General features: G+C 36.2%; 1 protein-coding gene across 11 annotated transcripts in view; it reads left to right on the top strand.

The window, feature by feature from the left end:
* Positions 1–350: 350 nt before the first annotated feature.
* The window catches only part of cacna1g (calcium channel, voltage-dependent, T type, alpha 1G subunit), a 345,750-nt gene continuing 327,410 nt past the window's right edge, over positions 351–18,690 (top strand). For all 11 annotated transcript variants that reach the window (XM_015356347.2, XM_015356344.2, XM_015356346.2 and 8 more), the window contains exons 1-2: positions 351–959; positions 1,828–2,121. In XM_015356347.2, the coding sequence (XP_015211833.1) occupies positions 1,835–2,121 (287 nt within the window). In that variant the 5' untranslated portion in view covers positions 351–959; positions 1,828–1,834. The remainder of the gene's footprint in view (positions 960–1,827; positions 2,122–18,690) is intronic.

Here is an 18,690-nt window from a genome sequence, read left to right as displayed (position 1 = left end):
TCCGCACCACCCCGCTGAACGGGGACAGTTGTATCACTTTAAAACAAACATCTGTCACTTGCACAGAAGAGTTCAGGTTTTTGAAATCGAAGCCTTAGAATAAAAAAATCTCCAATCATCGAAAGGCTTGCCTCCTTACAGCCTTTCATTGGTTTCGAATTGTCAATAAGATTCCAGCTGTTCACCCCCTCCCATTAAGTTGTCAACAGACATCTCCGGTGTCCAATGGGATGTTGGAACTGGAACTCTCCGTGTTCTTATTCGGAGAGAGGAGAGGAGGGAGGCGGGGAATCGAAGTTGGCTCCGGATCCAGCTGTGAAGCTGTTCTGATCTGTGTATTCATGTTTCAGCCAGAGCTTCTCCGAGTACGGGGTCAGGATAGAGTTTTCTGTTAGCAATAATGAACAAGAACTATACCCAGAAACATCATGCAGGCTACCACTATATGTATTGCGATATATGCGGTTAATTGGGAATAAAGACTGCGATACCACAAGATAGTCCATTGGTGTGAACCACCAGATAAAAAGGAGTAATAATTTAGAATAATAAAATGAAAACGCGATAATCCTTCTTGGAGAAGATATTGAGAATCGGAAAAAGAAAAGACAGAAAGTCACCACCTTTTTTATTTCTTTAGTTGTTTCTGCAAAGCGCAACAAAAGTGGAAACTGCATTCGGAAGCAGCGCATGGATTTCTCTAATATACTGAAAAGAATGGAAGTAGAAACTCGGTAATATACTGGATTTCGGGCACAATGGATGGAATCTGACTCCTTTAAATACTGACAGGACTGTCGCAACAGAACTTTAACCTAAAGCAAGATTTTTCCTGGAAGTAAACCCCGCACTCTTTATTCATTCCTGTTTAATTTAGAATTTCCAGCCTGGTTTTGCCACAAGAAATGAAAATGCAATGACTGAATACGATTTTGGCACTTCTAAGGCAACAATAACAGGTAATGACGTTCTCTTCGTTCTTTTTCCCCCTCTGAAGACAAAGGGTACACTTGCTGCAAAGATGGGGGAAGTAATATAACATTGGTAACTGTAACTGTTGTGCTTGACGGTGTGATGAATGGTTTTAACATCAAATGTTTTATTATGATTTTTGTTGTTAAATACTAAACGAGACATTTCCAACATGACTGGAGGGTAATCATTATTGCAACGTTACTAACAGTTAAAACAAATGCCACTTTGCTAGAATCATATACCCCCCCCCAAAATCAATATAAAATACAAAGGTTATGTAAGATTGGGTGACACGTTTCTTTGGGCGCATGTACGTGTTTTTGAAAGTTTTGTGGCATATTTTAAAATGCAAACCAATATTAAGGTTTTCTTGCTGCCAGAAATTAGACATCGCAATGTGGTTACATCGGATAAGCGAGGTTTTGCTTTAAGCTTTTCATGTTATACAAAAAAGAAAAAACAGGAAAAATGTATCTTTTTTTAAATGTTCGTGGAGAGCAAACCAATATGCCAGTTCAGCAAGCGGAGCTTTGCCGCTGTTTTTCTCCTCCAAGTCTTTAAAATCTTGAATATCCAAAATATTGCAAAGACCGCATACTGGAAAGTATGAGGGAATCACGTGTATATCGCCTTCGTTAAACCCAAACTGGGTCCCATTTTGCACCATGGTTCTTAGATGTAGTTCATTCTATTCTAATAATGAAAAACTGAGTAAGACCAATGCGCTTGGAAGCCAGTGCTTTCTAAATACTGTACTTCCAACTTTTTGTAGGTTAAAAACTAATGCAAAACATTATGAAATAAAAGTAGCGGTTTGTATGAAATATATGTATTGTTATATCTGCATTTTAGGGGGTGAATGATGGCCGAGGATGGAGGACATCAGCCTGAAGACCAAGGGGTTAGGGAGACTGAGAGTAGGTCTTCTATCCCCAGAACTTTCATCCGGCTCAACGATCTCTCCGGTGGCGGGGAGCGCAGCGAAGCTGATAGCGGAGCGGGGGTTAAAGACCAAGCCACGGCGGAGGAAACGTCGGGGAGCAGCGGAGAAGCGCTGCCGTACCCGTCTCTGGCACCCGTTGTGTTTTTCTGCCTCAAACAAACAACCCGACCACGGAGTTGGTGTCTGAAAATGGTTTGCAACCCATATCCTTTTTAAAATAAAAATGTTAACAACAGCATCCACCACCTCACAAATCCGGAGCGCAAGGGGGTGCGCGCACCTGAAAGGTAAGGTGATGTTGCTAAATTCTTGTGGGGTTTTCAAGCTGCCTTCTGCTGGAATGAGTGCACTTAAGGGCTATGGTGTACAGAGTGCAGTAGCAAAAATATCCATATTTAAGTCCAGGTGTTATCAGACCCGTGCTTGTCCAATATTACTGCTGTACTTGTTGCCTGGAAAATGTTGAAAACATTCCCGTGCTTTATATCTTAAGTGTATCTGTTTGACTGTCAGTTGACTCCCGCTCAGTTTGGTTTCCACTGGTAACCGCAAGATTACTGCTGTTTAGCTTCCCCAGAACATTTCAGAGGCTTGTTAGCACTGTGTACAGTGCAATTAAATGCTTCGATCTAAGAAGGACCTCTTACTACAGTACTTTTAATTGCATCCGTTGATAAGCAGTGCCTAATTATGGACCAATAACTTGGTCACCTTCGTAGTCTTTGTGATTTTTTTCTCTCCTTTGTTCTCGTGATTTTCCCATCGAAACAAATGTGAAATATCCTGACAGGTGCACTGCCAAAACGATACTTGTGTATTTGCTGTAGAATGAGTTTTCTCGTGATTGAAAGTTCTAATCATGTTTAGCTTTATCTTAAGCTTCATGGCTTCAAGGAATGTCTTCGGGGACGCGTTCAGATTGGTTAGGAAGGTTTTCTTTAGTGCTTATGTTAAGTGCCACTTAAGTATTTTTGTATTTGATTTACGAACATACTTAACGAGCATACCCTTGTCAATACAACATTACATAGATGAATATAAATGAAAGTATATATTAAAAACAATCTCCTTCCATACGTCCCCTCTAAATCCCATTGTACTTTGCGTAGCATCTGGAATACAATATTGGAACACCTGTACTATAATAATAATCATACCTGTACAGTCTGTCACTGGTAAGGGTACCAGTTTATGTGACTCTTCTGTAGTTGCCGTCTCAATGCCTGGTTTCTTTGTCGAAAAAATAATAAAAGCGAATGGATTTTACACCTAAAGCCCGTTTTCCCGAATATAAACTGTGCTGGTATGTAGAAGGGCATGTGAAATGTACTGTGCGTTCGGATTTGAGTTTTTGTAGAGAGACCTGGAGATGCGTTTTTGTTTGTCTTTTCTCCCAGTGTGCTGGATTGTACGCACGGGACAGCAAAAGAGTGCGGCTTGTGGCTTTTTTTTGGGGGGGAGCAGCAGACGAACGGGATACTATAAAATAAATTACGCAGCACGGTGGTAATGCTTCTGTCCTCTTCACCACCTGTCTCTATTGCGTAGAGCTTTCTGTAATGGAGAACGTCGTGCATTTGCAGTAGGCTATACTCACGCAGTATTAACGATTTACAAAGACAATATTAGTAATGTTAGTTCACTTTAATAGAAGCTTGTGGTCTTCTTCTTTATTTTGAAGGCAGTAAATGCATCCACAAAGTTGTCAAGTTCCAAAGTGGACATGCTGCCACTTGACTTTTTTCAGGTTAAGGCTCCATACAGATAAATTTGTGCTGTATAAGGCAAGTACAGATACATCCACGCGAGCAGGGGGATTCATTACTCAGTTTATGGTCAATTATAGTTACACGTACCAAAGCTAATGAGTCTTTCATTTTTAATTACACTAAGCAATAAATGTAAAGTAAGGTTGATTATAATAACTGACATCTGCTCTTCGTAATGCAATCAATCTAATACAGTAAATAAATTGATACATAAACACAAGTAGAAGTGTTCTGTGTTCTCATGAGCCCAAATAGTTGTAACATGCAGAAGCTTGTGTTCCTTCCATTGCTACGGGAAATTATTATTCCTCCACAAGTGTCAGTAGTGATCTTGGTTACGACTGCAACTCTTCAATTGACTTTTTTTTTCCTGTTTCCTAATTGGATATCAAACAGTGCATTGCGGTTGGAGGGCTTAAACCTACCTTTCAACACTTGACAGGAATGTCAAAGAATGTACCGTAATATGTGTCAATATTTTTTCAAACCCTGCTGTAGGACAGTGTAAACCTTTAAAGATTTATGAATGTAAACCTGCACCTGTCATTTTGGTGGCTGTTGTTGTCCCCGAACGAATGAAACTACAGAATTTTAAGTGACCTTGACTTGACAGTCCATTTAGTAGTGGAACAAACATTAGAGAAAGAAAGGAAAAATAGCTAATCTACTGTAGCTACATGTATGTGTGTTGATCATTTCTCTGTTTTTGTTGCACATTTTCTCTGTTGAGAATTTATGTTTCTAAACAGCTGTAGAATTAGAGTTTGTCCTTCTGCACCAGAGGTCACAAGGTCATGTTTTATTAACATGGTATATATGATATCCCCTTAATTGGAAATCTGTCCTTTCTTGGAGAAGTATAGCTAGGGATTGTACTGTATCACAACACAACACCTGCTGTTATTAATCTCAGACAATAGTTCAAAAATGTGTTCCACATTCAGAACAAACCATATGGGTAACACTGATAATATTTTGTTTGTTGATTATATTTATCTTTTTCACCTTCATTCCACCATCTCTAAATTTCTTTCACTTTCATCATGTGTTAGAATTGTGAGCATTCATAATCATCCATAGAATTAATAGGATTATCATTATATTTTCAAAGGTTAAGTGAAACAAAATTTTAAGGCCTTGAATTGTTTTGTAAATACACGTGGGATTAATTTTTGCAAAAAAAAATTGATAACATTTTATCATATATATTGATGCTGTATATTTCCTATTAATTTACCAAAAGTTATATTTGTTCTGGATAATCTGTGCAATATATAAGTGCAGTACTACATGATGTGTGTCTGTTAATTTTGTTGTGTATACATCTTATCTACATTATAGTGACTTGGTGGAATTTAGATCAACTTCATATGATTACAATTACAGTTGGTTTTATGTAATTGGTAAGATTCATATGAAGATGAACCTGAATCTTTCTGTTTTCATATTTTAAAAGTCGCAATTTAAGAATTTTGAGATTGATTTCTTAAAAAGTTATGCTTTACTCTGGTTTAGCTATGTGAGCCAGCATTGAGATTATATCCACTTCTGAATTATGTTTGAAGAATGTAGAGCTAAAATCTGAATTCATTTGAGGTGATAACATCTTTTACATTTGCTAAAGAAGATCTTTAAAAAAAACTTTTAAGAAAATTAAAAAGGGATCATTCATTGAAAATACTTTAAACTTGCAGTATTCAGTGCTGGTCCTAAAAAATCAAACTATCATCTCGTTTTCATTCAAATTTGAACTCATAATTTGACAATTAAATCATTAATCTATTTGTCCTCAATTACCGCTATTTTTAAGCCTTTTGTGATTGGATTTTCCTCTCAAGTACCAGGTTTGAAAATCACTGCTTAAAGCATTCCTCAACTGTGTAACAGCAGTTTAGTCACATTTGATTGTCTTTCTTTTAAAAACGTGTAAATAGTGTCCTGAGGGACCCAACCATTTAAGTCCTCTGTCTAGATGACAGGTTGGACTCAATCACTTTGACATCATTGGCTTCAGTCTGAATAATGCTGTTAGCATTATAATGAATCAACAACAACAATAATGAATCAAGTAATTAATAATTGTATTGGAATGCAAAGTTAATTATTCAAGAATCATGTATTTTAGAAGGATTGAAATTAAACTGACTGATTGTATTTGATACAGACTTCAGTTATACTAAATTTAAAAGGAGAAAAATCTAATATAAAGATAAACAGTGCAACTGAAAGATGCCCCTCCCTTGTTCGTTAACATTTGCTAGCTTAATTCTGGCAGTGGTGAGAGTAGTCACTCACCTAGAGGTAAGCAAATCAGTGTTTGTATTAGAAATTGGATCAGGTATTTCGCTGATCTTGGAAAACAGCGGCTGGAAAATTAAAGATCGGAAATATTTCTTAGAAGTCAGGAAAAGCCGAGGGTTTCCCACAAGTAAAACTGTTAATAATTAGTTAATTAGAATGATACCCAATTTTAGTAGAAAATGAGTGTTTATTGGATCCTTTTACAAGGAGATGGACCTAAAAAGGGAATATTGCTGTGAGCAGGTGGCTGATTTTACCCCTTTTAACAGTAGGTACACTGCTATTAAAACAAACAACCAGAAGGTTTCCTGCTTGTGCATTTCAGACACTAAGGGGTATGGAAACTTGGTGGCCATGGTGATCTATCCTTAACAAATCAGTTTACCTGTTTTCCTGTGAAAAGGAGGTATGATTTTTCCTGTTGTTTCACAGTGGGATTTGTTGTTTCATTTAAATAACATTCTTTAGAAAAGGACTGAAACTGTTGGTTGAATATTACATATGTAGTAGGCAGGCTAAACACTCATAATACAGACTTTATTATTTATTTTCCTGTGACTAGTGCCTTTTTTGACCACTGATTTCTAAGCCAAAGATATTTCAGTGAATCTTTTTGTGTAAAACGTGCTTTCCTTTCACTTTTATATTTCAAAATATGAATTTGGGCTGGCTTTCTTCTACTTTTCTACCATTTTCCTAAACAAGCTGACTCTTTTTTCTATTTGTTTGGGCAGGGGACGTGGAGATGTTTAAGCAGTGGGAATCCCGTATTTAAATCACCGGTAGCTGCTGATTTATAAAGTGTAATTTTACTCTACCGAATTCTGTTCTAAATTTCCCCCCTTTTCAACATGCTGGAGACCTGCTTCCAATCCTGTCATATTATGTGCATAACATCATTCAGACATACAAATATCCATCTGAAAAAGATTAGTTTACTGCCTGATGTCAAAGAACAGGTTTTCTAATTGCTGTACACTTGTAGGAAAGGGTCTACATGAAAGTATTGCCATAAAAATGAAACATTATTATTTAATTGTCTTTTAATCTCAATTGTTTTTTATATTTTTCTGTTTTTGTTTTATATCTGTTTTACAGAATTCATCCCTGTAGCCTATATCTATAGTCTTTATCTACAGTGCCCTCAACAAGTATTGATGCAGCAAATCTGTTATTTTTGCTTACCAATGCAGTTAGTCTTTGTGATCATGAGACTGAATGTTGATAACTTAATCTAGAGATGACCAGGACATAAAATTATCTCCACCTTTTTATAAATTTTCCCTGGATGTACAGGGATGAGCTAGCATAGTTTTGAAACAAACTTATGGACAAGTGAGACCAAGATAAACCTTTATCAAATTGGTGGAAAGGTTAAAGTGCGGAGAGAGAAATAAACTGTTTCAATGAACACTATCTCATCTGTGAAGCGTGGTAGAGGTCATGGCATGGCCTGGTCATGGCAATTTGCTTTACATCATCTGTACCAATGATTAAACTAAGAATGGCAACAGTTGAATAACTTAAAATTTACAGAAACACGTGATAATTACAAGGTCACAAACACAAATTGCTTTTTTCCAGAGGTTACCAATGCAATAACTAGTGCCAAAGCAAAACAACGTGAAGATGCAGATATCAGCTACACCATGCCTCTCATGACATGTTAAGAAGAGTTCTATGCTCCCTGCATTCTTACATTTTTAGGATATATGATGTTCAAATACAATTTAATGTACAATCAAGCTTTTCTGAATCCTGACTGGTCCAGTTTCTAACAAGGTGAAACACCAGAGATTAAACTGTTTTAAGGCTAATCCGGACATTTGCTTGGGATGAGCCTTCACATTCATTGAGTCCTGCCTGTGAAGAGCTGCAATGGTTCAGGGGCCTCAGACATTTGTGAAAGAAACCAGGGTGTCTGTTTTAACAACACAGCTGGGCAGCTTGTTCCAAACTCCCACAGCCCTTTGTGTAAAGAAGAACTTCTTGTTTCATGATGCACTTCTTCATAGGTTTCTACTTAGGTCTTCTGATTCATGTCACTATTGTTTCTGAAGGATTCAATGGAAAGAGCAGTTATCCTAATACAGATCCATGTGGTACTCCACTAATCACAATTAGAACATTCACCCTTAATGTATGCTCACAATGTTCTCTCCCTTCTCTAATTCTTAATACAACAGCATGAATAGTAGTAGAAGTAGTGTCACTTGGTCCACCTTAAATCCTGCTGCTTGCCTCTCTGCCTTTAAGATGTGTGTCTGAAAGATCCATTTTCTCCCAGATCAAGTCTGTTTCATCTGTGCTGAAGACTCTTCTAGCCTATATCCCTTCTCTTTGATGAGCTTCTTCAGCTTCCCAAAAAGGATTCTGCAGCCACGTGATTGGCCGACGCTTCCTCCACCATCAGCTCGATATTATGATTCAATTAAACATCTATTCAGTAAATTACATTTATTTCTAACAAATATGAGCAGACATTTATTTGGAATTGTTACTGTACATTCATTTAATGGCATTTGCCCCCTCATTTAGTTAATACATCATGGGGAGAAACAAAAAAGAGGTTATCAAGAATTTATTGTAAGATGTGGGGTTATTTGCAAAATTCAACTTTTCATACAAGTGTTTTGAGCTAGCCCTCATGAGTGTTGAGGCCCTACTGTTAATATAGGTGGGCAGGCTGGATGGTGTTGTATAAAGATAAAACCAAAAGTCTCCCTGACACCACTTTAACGTACACAATAAAACATCCCTTATAGTCAGTTAATGAAAGCCTTCCAAACAATTTTGTTGTTTTCCTGGCACAGTGGGATGGCGGAGCAATGAGGAGGCACAAATGTAAAAAAAATTGAATATTTGAAAATTTTCAAATGTACACAAGCACACGAAAAGATAAAGTACTATTTACAAATTATTATCAAACTGTTAGTCAAACTGTTAGTCCTTTAGCCCAGGCTTTCTACTGTCCACTCGTTCCCTACCTACCCTTACTCGTTCCCTTTAAGATTTCTGCAAATTAACACAGACACGGCATCTAAGGGAGGTAGTGCTGGTTTCTATATAATAAAAGACCCCCCACGGGACAGTCTGCTGTCTGCTAAATTGTGAGAATCATTTCTCTAAATTCGATAATATATCCCAGAGATATATGCACTGCCTGGTGGGTACTAAAAGGAAATAAATCTTCCCTCAAACATAAAAAAACACAACCCTTTACCCCTAAATATGCTTCCGGTCTCTTCCATGCTGAAAAGCTGTTGTTTTTCACTTCAAATAGAGGAGGGTGAATGGCTGATGTTTCGGAACTTTAGGAAAAGGGAACATACCGTGTCTTGAACTGTGAAGGTTTCGGAGGAAAGAGGTTCAGCATCACAGCTAGGAACGGTTGGCACCAATTTTCTGTTCTGCCTTAATGACAGATTATCTATTAGAGGACACTCTCTACAGCCCCCCAACCTGACCTGGGGATCTGTAAACTGTACAGTTGTCTAGATATAGCAGAAATGAAGCAAGTAGCCTCAGCAAACCATCTGTTTGCCCTCATTGCTTACTGGCCTGTATTGGTTAAATGGTACAGAATTTTAAATGGCTGTATCATCATCCAAAGTTTTAAAGAATGAACATAAAACTCTTTTGTCCTGAAATATAGTAGATTTGTGTTTTCTTAGGATCATTTTAATTTGGTTTGTTTCCTGCAGCAGCGACAAATATTGGCCACAAGCGTTTTAGCATAGGGTGCTTGTCAGAGGACATTTTAAATGGTGGGTGTTTGAAAATTATTCAGCATTAACACTTGATGTAATTTTATAATTACAATATAGTAATATTATACCTATAGGCATCCTTATCTGTAAATAACAATATTTTATATAAGCTTTTGGGGGTTACATAAGCCCTTTAATGGTTCGCATTCTGAATATCTTTTCCTTCATGGCATAACAATGATTTAAATATGCATATATTTCTTGTTTTTATGTGTTTTTTCAGGTATGGGTCTTTTTAAATTTGACAAGTTTAACCCCTATGTTGATTTTATTTTAATATACATAAGAATGATTTCAAAAGAGATCAGCCCAATCTAGTTATTTTGGTGACTATAGTAAAATACAACAAACTGGATAATAGGACATACAGTAAGACTTGAGGTGATGCTTTTGCTGGTATGTATTTTCATGGATAAAAAAAATTAAGAGCACTTGGGTTTATTGTTCCCAAAGAAACTGAAGTATTCCTGCAAAAATTAACTGGATATAGGCCAGAGCAGTTATCAGACTCTGAGTTTACCTTCCTGTGTTATTCCTTATTGGACAATACTGCTTTTAGTGGCCACATTCTGCCAATGAACTGATAAACAAATGGGTAACACTAGCATCTAGATATTTGTGTTACAGCTTTAAAGGAACGACTTTGGTATCATTTACCAAAGGTATTAGCTTAATTATTTCAAATGATAACGCATACGGGTTTGCACAGCCAGTAAACATAACATAATTATCCTTTATTTAACCAGATTAGGCAGTTGACCACAAATTCGCATTTGCAATAATGGCCTGGCCAAGAAGCTTGCACTGTTGTTTCACAGACGATAAAGCAGTGAAAGAAAAAAAAGGCAATCAATAAAATACAAATAAATGCAATGCATGTGTGTATTTACAAGAGGAGTTTCCAATACTCTTATGATACCTTTGTTTGATATCACAGCAGTATTTTAAAGAAATCATTTTGGTTTGTCTGCAATGCTTTGCCTTTGCCAGAGGACACACATGGACATGGCAGTGTAAACAAGTGTAGGTGTCAGGTAGAAAACATTCAGTTATACAGGTGAAAATACTCTTATATTCACTGGTGGATCTGTTAGATTCCTAAATGTAAGTAGCAAAGATTCCAATAGGACAGACTACTAGAAAGTAGTTCCTATTAAAGGAGACATTTTACCACTACTGTACTATAAGTAAAATGCCTAAAATTGTATGCTATTTTATAACGGTCTTGTATTTCTACTGTAAATGCAGCACAAGTATGAAAAGATAATTGATGTTACAGAAGCAACTAAACTTGTGTTGATGCACGTTTTCTGTGTTTGATTTTATTCTTGTTACAATATATGAGCCATTTTGCTTGATATAAGTCACAATTGGTAATATGTTTTTGTAGTGTAAGACAGGACATTTACAGTGATATCACTTCAAGAGCATCTAAACTTGAAGCAGGGTAATGATCTTTTGGTTTGTTGTTTGAAGTGGCTTCACAATTTGCCTGGGCTATGCTGAGTGGACATTCATTGATGTGTCTGATCTGCAGATGCTTCGTACATAAACAGTATTTCAGACTGAAACAACATCAAGTATTTAGTCTAGCTTGTATTTTGCTCCATGCATTTATTTTTGTTTGTTCAATCCTCATAATGTTTCCAGTCCTTTATGAGAAGAATCGTCCTGACAGCATGATGGTGCTACAACCATGATTGCCGAAATGGCAGATTGGAACATGTGCTGTGTAAGATCTGTGCCAAACATAATCCTTGGCATTAAGACCAAAAGGTTCCAGTTGGTTTTCTCCTAACCATAACATTATTTGTCACATTTATCCAGAAACACTCAGGTGCTTTGTTGCAAACGTCTTGTGAGCTCTAGGATGATCTGATTTTCATTGATGACATACTTCCTGCCACCCTTCAACACAGTCTAGTTTCGCAAATTGTTGTGGAATTTGTTGACCAGCTAACATTTGCTCCCATCTCCGTCATTGAACTGCGTACAGTAGCTCTTTCAGGTGACCTGCCTCACCATTTTCCTCCTTGCCCAAGTGCTAAGTTTAAAGAGATGACCTGACCTAGTCTGCATGGCATAATGCACCTTGCAATTCTTGACAATCTCAGGTACATTTATATACAGTACTTTGATTATTTCATATTTTTTGTATCACTTCAATAACTTTTCAAGAACTTTCTCCCTGACTTACATTGAAAGCTTCTTAGTGTTCGTGGTTGAGTCTTTGCTTGAATTTCATTCCCTGACCACGGAGCCTCACAGAGACATTTTTTATATTCTGCAGTCATAAGGGCCATTATTATTGCACATATTGGATAGAATTGTTTTGATGAGTGGGTGAACGTTGTGACTTAATATAGGCCTTAGACACAATAACCTGCTTTGGCAAAAGCCTAAAATTATTAGTCACATTTTATAGTCTTTAATGGGAACAACTCCTATGTAGATGCAAACGAAAGCTGCCATTAAGTGTTGATTTTAAGAATACATTACAAAAATACATTTAATTAAAATAACTGCGACAAGGAACTGATATTGATGACGACTGAGTGTAGTCTAATCTTTTCAATATTTGTAATCTTCCTTCAGAATTTTACATCCATTTAAAAGTTTTTCTCTCTTTGTTATTGTTTTCCAAACAGATTTATGAATCTTACTAAAGGCATTTTCTGCTCTAGGGTTTTGTATTAACATATTTAGAAGCTGTTTGCATGCAATATAGCTATAAACACGACTAGTACATGTGCAAGAACAGATGTGACACGCATAGAAGCAGACATGATCTGAAGGTCAACTTATGAGTCATTGAGAAAAATCTATTTTCAATCTGTTTGACCATATTTACTTTTATCAGGAAACACTTCTGAGCAACTAATGGATTTTCACAAAATTAATTATCCACTAGCAAATCTATGGTAGCTGTTGTTTGGTGCATATTGTCAATAAAAGAAACTTCCTTTTTCATGGGCAAATTGTGTAATAACATTTGAAATATTTTTATAATTTTTATTTTTTTTAATCTTTATTCTAAAACACAGCTTGGGATATCAGGCACCCTGAATTAAAATAGAATGTATGTGTTTGGACTTCCATTCTGATGCAAATCCCCACTCCACCATCTTTTTTGAACTAAAATGGGATTTATTGTGCTTTTACAGGGTTAAGTATAGATGACTCAATAAATATGTTATGGTTAATGTACAAGCCTTACTTATGTGCATTAGTGCAGTTCCACAGGTTTATGGGGTATAGGATAATAAGATTGCAAGGCAGAAGCTTTGTTTTGACTTACTATCATCTTAAATGTAAATATAGGAGGCTGCTACACTAAGGAGAGTTTTTTAATTCTGGTACATAAACAGATTTCTTGGCCCAACATAGAATTGTGAGTGTATTTTGAAATATAACAGTGGTAGTTTAAAGACCTACTGTGTGCAGAACAATTGCGTCGTGTAAATTGTGTTTAAAAAACTTGAAGACTTTTGCATTACTTTATTAGAAAATTCAGCTAGAATTAGAAAAAGTGATGCAAAATGTGGATTGTCTCCAAATGTGGTTTTATAAATCAGAAGACCCATTTCACACTGCAAAGGAAGCCGTAAATATTAAATTCATGCTGAAATGTAAAAAATGAAAACATGTAATATTTTGGCTGTGGAGTTTCCACAGGAGTCTCATGCACCTGAGCTGTCTCACACACCTGATGTTCCATAGACAAAATGTTGTGTTTTTACTTCAAGGCTAAGTAATTAGCAGAACACCACAGGCACTCAGCACTAAGTCTTCTGGTCTTTCTAACCTAGATTAATGACTCTGGCGCAGTTAGCAAACTTGATGACAAAATTATGAGGGGTGGTAAACTCCATTGCAGAAAAGGAAATTCAAAAGGACTCATAGTATACCCAGAAATTAGCCAATACAGCATAACTGAGGAATTACAAGTATCATGCATTGAATATGATAAATAGCAAACGGGAGCTACTAAGCCTAGTGAGGAAAATGTATGAAAAGCTCCAGATGTTTATATTTACTCATCAATTTCCTCACCTGCAAAGGCCAACAGAGTGCTTGGATATAATGTTAAATGTGTTGAATGAGATCCCAGGTGAAATTAAAGTCATACAGTACATATGTATGACCACATTTATATTAATTAAGATCCTTCATAAAGCACATTGAAGAGGTCATTGAGCAGCACTAGCAGAATCCTCTTGCTTGTAACTTAAAACAGTCATTATATGAACATCAACAGTAAATTCCAGTCTCACTCAATCAGATTTTAAAAAAGCTAATTTTTCCACCTTAAGCAATATGTGATGTTTCATTCTCAGCCAAAGTTCTCATCAGAGAGGTGATTTTCAACTCAGAATTAAATTTCAACAGCAAGAAGTCTTTGAAAATATTTCCTGTCCGTAATACACAGACCACCATAAATGTAATTGCGAAGGGATTACAATTAAAATATCTCTAAATACATTTCTCAATGTCTGAATGTTTATTTAAGCAGTATTTTTGTAGTAATTTATCATTTAAGATTTTTATTGTATATTTATATATCTGTATAAATATATACTGTATGTTCTTGACATGTTTTTCATGATCAGAAGAATTGTGAAAGTAACACAATAATATATTGTTAATACCAATCCCATCTCCTAACGATGGCCTATTTTAAACAGTAAGTGTACTGTATATCAAAAGTACTTGATTTTTCACTAATAGACACAGAGACATTGGCTTATCTGATCTCTGTCTAAAAGTGGACATTTGCTTAATTATCATTAAATGTATCCATTCTACAACTTAAAAGCATGATTGGGTGATAACCTTGATAAATTGTAGCAAACATAGGGCTCAGAGGTTGAAATAAAGTATAGAAATAAATAAGGTTGCAGAAAGGCCTTTTAAAGGATACTTAAATAGTCAAATAAATGGATTTATCTGATCTAACTTCTTTAATTTAAAATGTCTTTAAAATTGCATGGATTTTTTCTTGTGCCGTAAGTGCAGACTTTTTGAAGGGTTGCAATGTCAGAATCAGGTGTTGTAAGATCAAAATACCCAATTTAAAGTAATTACACCAACACCTATGAACAGATGAAACAAAGGGGTAAGAATACAGCACTCACACATTTTTACTTTCATCCATGGTAATATATACGTTTCCTATGCAAAACCATTTCATTTGCTTGAGAGACCAACAAAGGAATTCTATTTTTTAAAGTGTATTTTTTCCAACCATAATGTAAATTTGTATCATTACATTGTATTAATTACAATTAAATTCATTATGTACTGTTTTTGTCAATGGACAGCATTTTCATGGACCCACAGTATGGCCAGCTAGTGTGTTTTTATTATTCTCATTTTTACTGTCTTTTTATTTCAAGTAAACCTGTTACTGTGCTAGGGCATCTAACCATCACCATTAATGATGGTGGAGATGATGATGAAGACAATGCTAATGTAGGCTGGCAGCCAGACAGGCTATTGACTTTACCCTTCATTCAGATTTTCCTAGTGCTTACTATGTAGATATGCAAGAAGGCTGATGGAAGACATGATTACAGTGATGGGCACCGAGTTGCTTCGCTTCCTAATTAGAGCCGCGCTGCATCGTCTGCCGGTTGCTCTGCTTCAAAGGCTGTTTCAGCTGGCTTGGAGTCCCTGCGCTGACAGCAGGGGAGGTGGGGTGCAAAAGCTGAAAGGAGGGGGGTAGGAAGGGGAGGGGGTATATAGCAGACACAGCTAGCTCTTGGGAAGCCTCCAGAAACCAGAAACAGAGATTTGAGATCTAGTCTGCATTTTCTCTTTTAAAAATGAAGTACAAATCCTGATCCTTAAGATCCTTAAGTTTTATAACTTAAAGATTTTCTTTGTGTATGGTTAGATAATCTATGCTTGAATGTTCCTCTCTGTTCTATACCAGACATTTACTTTGATTTACAATGTTTTACCTCAGTAATCTTGAATTTGAAACAACAGTGCGTATTTTCAATGAATGGAAGGTCAAGTGCCATTTATGTATTTTGAAGGACTTGTCATTAAATTGCTGATAGTCCTCAAAAATACCTTTTCCTCTCACCCTTGTGATTTGTGACTGGACATTACCATTTCAATAACTGTTTTAATCAGGCGTCCATATCAAATACAAGTTAAATGAGCATTGCACAACTCAAACACAATTAAGGAACAATGAGGCACTAGAGTGGTAAGAGGCTCTTACAATTGGTCACAGTCAGGAAACTGACTGCAAAAACATATTTAGTGATATTTTTTCATGAAATACAGAATACACTTCCATATGCAGGATTATGGGCGGGATAGTGGCACAGTGGTTGGTTCAATTTTGGATCTGGGGTGTTATCTCTGTGGATTTTGTGTGTTCTCCCATGTTCAGAAGGTGCTCCTGTTTTCTTCCACACTCCAAAGACATACTGGTAGTTGAATTGTTTTAAGGGAATTTTGAGTCTGGTGTAAGTGTATGCTTGTTTGTCCACTGTAGCCAATTAATCCACAATCCCATCTAGCCATTTCCTAAAGGAAACCAGGATATCAAATCAAACTTGTTTGAATTTCTAGATGGACTTTCAAAGTCCTTCAAAGAGGTACCTCATTTACCCAGTGTTATATAGCTTTTGTGCTTGTGTCTTCAAGTATTTTTCCACTATTAATTCTGAAGAAGTCAATTTTGTCCCTTCCTTTTGAATACATCAATCAAGATTCCTTGTAGACATGCCTGCTCTAGAATGAAGAGATTCCTTTTCTTAGTTGTCAGTGTATACATTCCTGTCAGTTCACAAATATAGCAGCTTTACCAACTTCTAGTGGGACTTCATCAGATCTCAGACAGTTCTGGGAATGTATGAGCTCTAAAGAAAACTAGGTGTTCCAAATGGTTTTGGTGGTACTTTAAAATGAAAAAGACAATTATTATAATTATTATAGTTTTCTTATTTAGACAGATTCCGGAGCTTTTTTTGTATTTAATACGGTTAACATAATAATAATAGTACTTACAAGAGAGTTGTAGAATTTTACAACACCCCTTATTGAAATTCTGTTTTTTGCAGTGTACTGTATCCTACCGTTTTTTTGAACATCTTTATTTTTACTGCTGTGTTCAATTGTTCATTTGATCCAGTTCTGTATGTAAAATTCAGTTCCTATCTTATACTGTAGCTTCCCTGAATTTTTTTATGTTAAATTTCAGTGAAGTTGTTTCTGCTTCAAGTACAGTATTTTTATTTGCTTATTGTACAAATAAAAAAAGTATATATACTGTAGGACCTTGCTATATAGTTCAGCGTATATCTATAGAGTTCAGCTTTATAGATTTGACTTGAGTCAGAGAGATTCTCTTAGAACTGTTAAATTATTTGTCTTTAGTTCTCTCTTTCTAGTGTACAAATACATGTAGAAACTATTTTTTTTGCCCCAATGCTGTGCATGAAAGGTAGGTGTAAAATTGGAGTCCAGCAAAAGAAAAGTAAAAATGTTCCTCCAGAACACATGAATCAGGGCGTCTTGTTTTAATGCACATTGGCTGGCTAGGAAAGTGTTAAGTCTCTTTACCCTCTCTCTCTTGAATTTCTTTGATATTTTTATGCCCCGTTTTTTGTCCTCGCACTCCCTCTCCCAGGCTGTTCCGTGAGATGTCTGCGAGTTTATATAGGACTCAGGCCAGGATTTTCCTACCAGCTTTTTCTCATTTAAAGTATTGTAAGAGACTGGAGCTGCAAAGTATGGCATCTCAAATGTTGCGGGAGGGGGTGGGATGCGTGTTGGCCTGACGAACCAAATTCCCATTCTGCATCTGACTTTAGTTACCTTTGCTGTTTGCTTTCTGTGGTGTGAATATTTCAAAAATTTTCCTTTCTCTTTTTCCACACGTTCCTACTTTTCTTATGCCTTTTCTTTTGTTCTTTTTCAGATTCTCGGGTTGTGTTTTATATTCATTCTTGACCTAGTTTTTAAATTTATGAGTTCTGTAAAGTTTGCAAGTTAACCTAGTTTGCTTTCTTAAGTGTTTTACTGAGTAACTACCATTCTTTCTACAGTATGTGGCAATACCTAAAGTATGTTTTGTTTCCTATTTTGCTTGAAATAGGAGATGTTCTATACACACTAGTTGAATGCATATAAGCAAAGCATTCCTTAACATTTTCAGCACTCACTGTATTTACAATTGCTCCATTCAGTAGGTGTCCTTATTTAGTCTGCGTGCACATTTTTGGTCATAGGTGCCTGTGACAAAGACCAGCACTGACCTCATCTGTTATCTGCTGGCTAGCTTTCTGTATTGCATGGCGATTTATCTGAAGTGTCTGAAATTCAGCAGAGTGGACATTCTTACTTGAGATAGGCCTAGGATTTAATGCTTAGAAAACTAAAATTTCTTATGAAAGATAAAAGAGCTATAGTTATAAATACTGCTGGAGGCTGAATTCTTATTATATAAGATGCGGGAATCTCTGCACAGTCTGCTATCTGCCCACTAAAATAAACCCACTAAATAAAATTCTGAAGGTGTAAATATTATAATATTTTCTGCCAAGATAACCCCTGATTTTTGTTAAGTATTTGCTAGAAGTTATTCTGAGAATAAAGTCATTATCCTTTAAAATTTAATTTTCTTCTGTGCTTGCACTACTGAACAGCTCAAAGCCTGAAAACGCATAGCGTGCTTTTTTTGTGTCTTTTCCCAACAGCGTTGCTGATTAAAAGTTCCTTCCAGGTGGAACACCCCCGTGCCAGTTTTAGTTATAGTGCTGTCAAAACTAGAAAAGAAGGAAAATGCATAAAAAGTCCTGTACAGTTTAAGTCAGGAAGCTGTGTGATTTATGGTCTTTGTTCAGGGAAGTGAAACTCTGATGGTTTCAGTGACATTTACAGTACAATGTTCTACCATATTTAAGTTCCAGTT

The sequence above is a fragment of the Lepisosteus oculatus genome, chromosome 9 (assembly GCF_040954835.1).
Source record: "Lepisosteus oculatus isolate fLepOcu1 chromosome 9, fLepOcu1.hap2, whole genome shotgun sequence".
NCBI lineage: Eukaryota > Metazoa > Chordata > Actinopteri > Semionotiformes > Lepisosteidae > Lepisosteus > Lepisosteus oculatus.
This window is presented reverse-complemented; position numbering and strand designations above follow the sequence as displayed.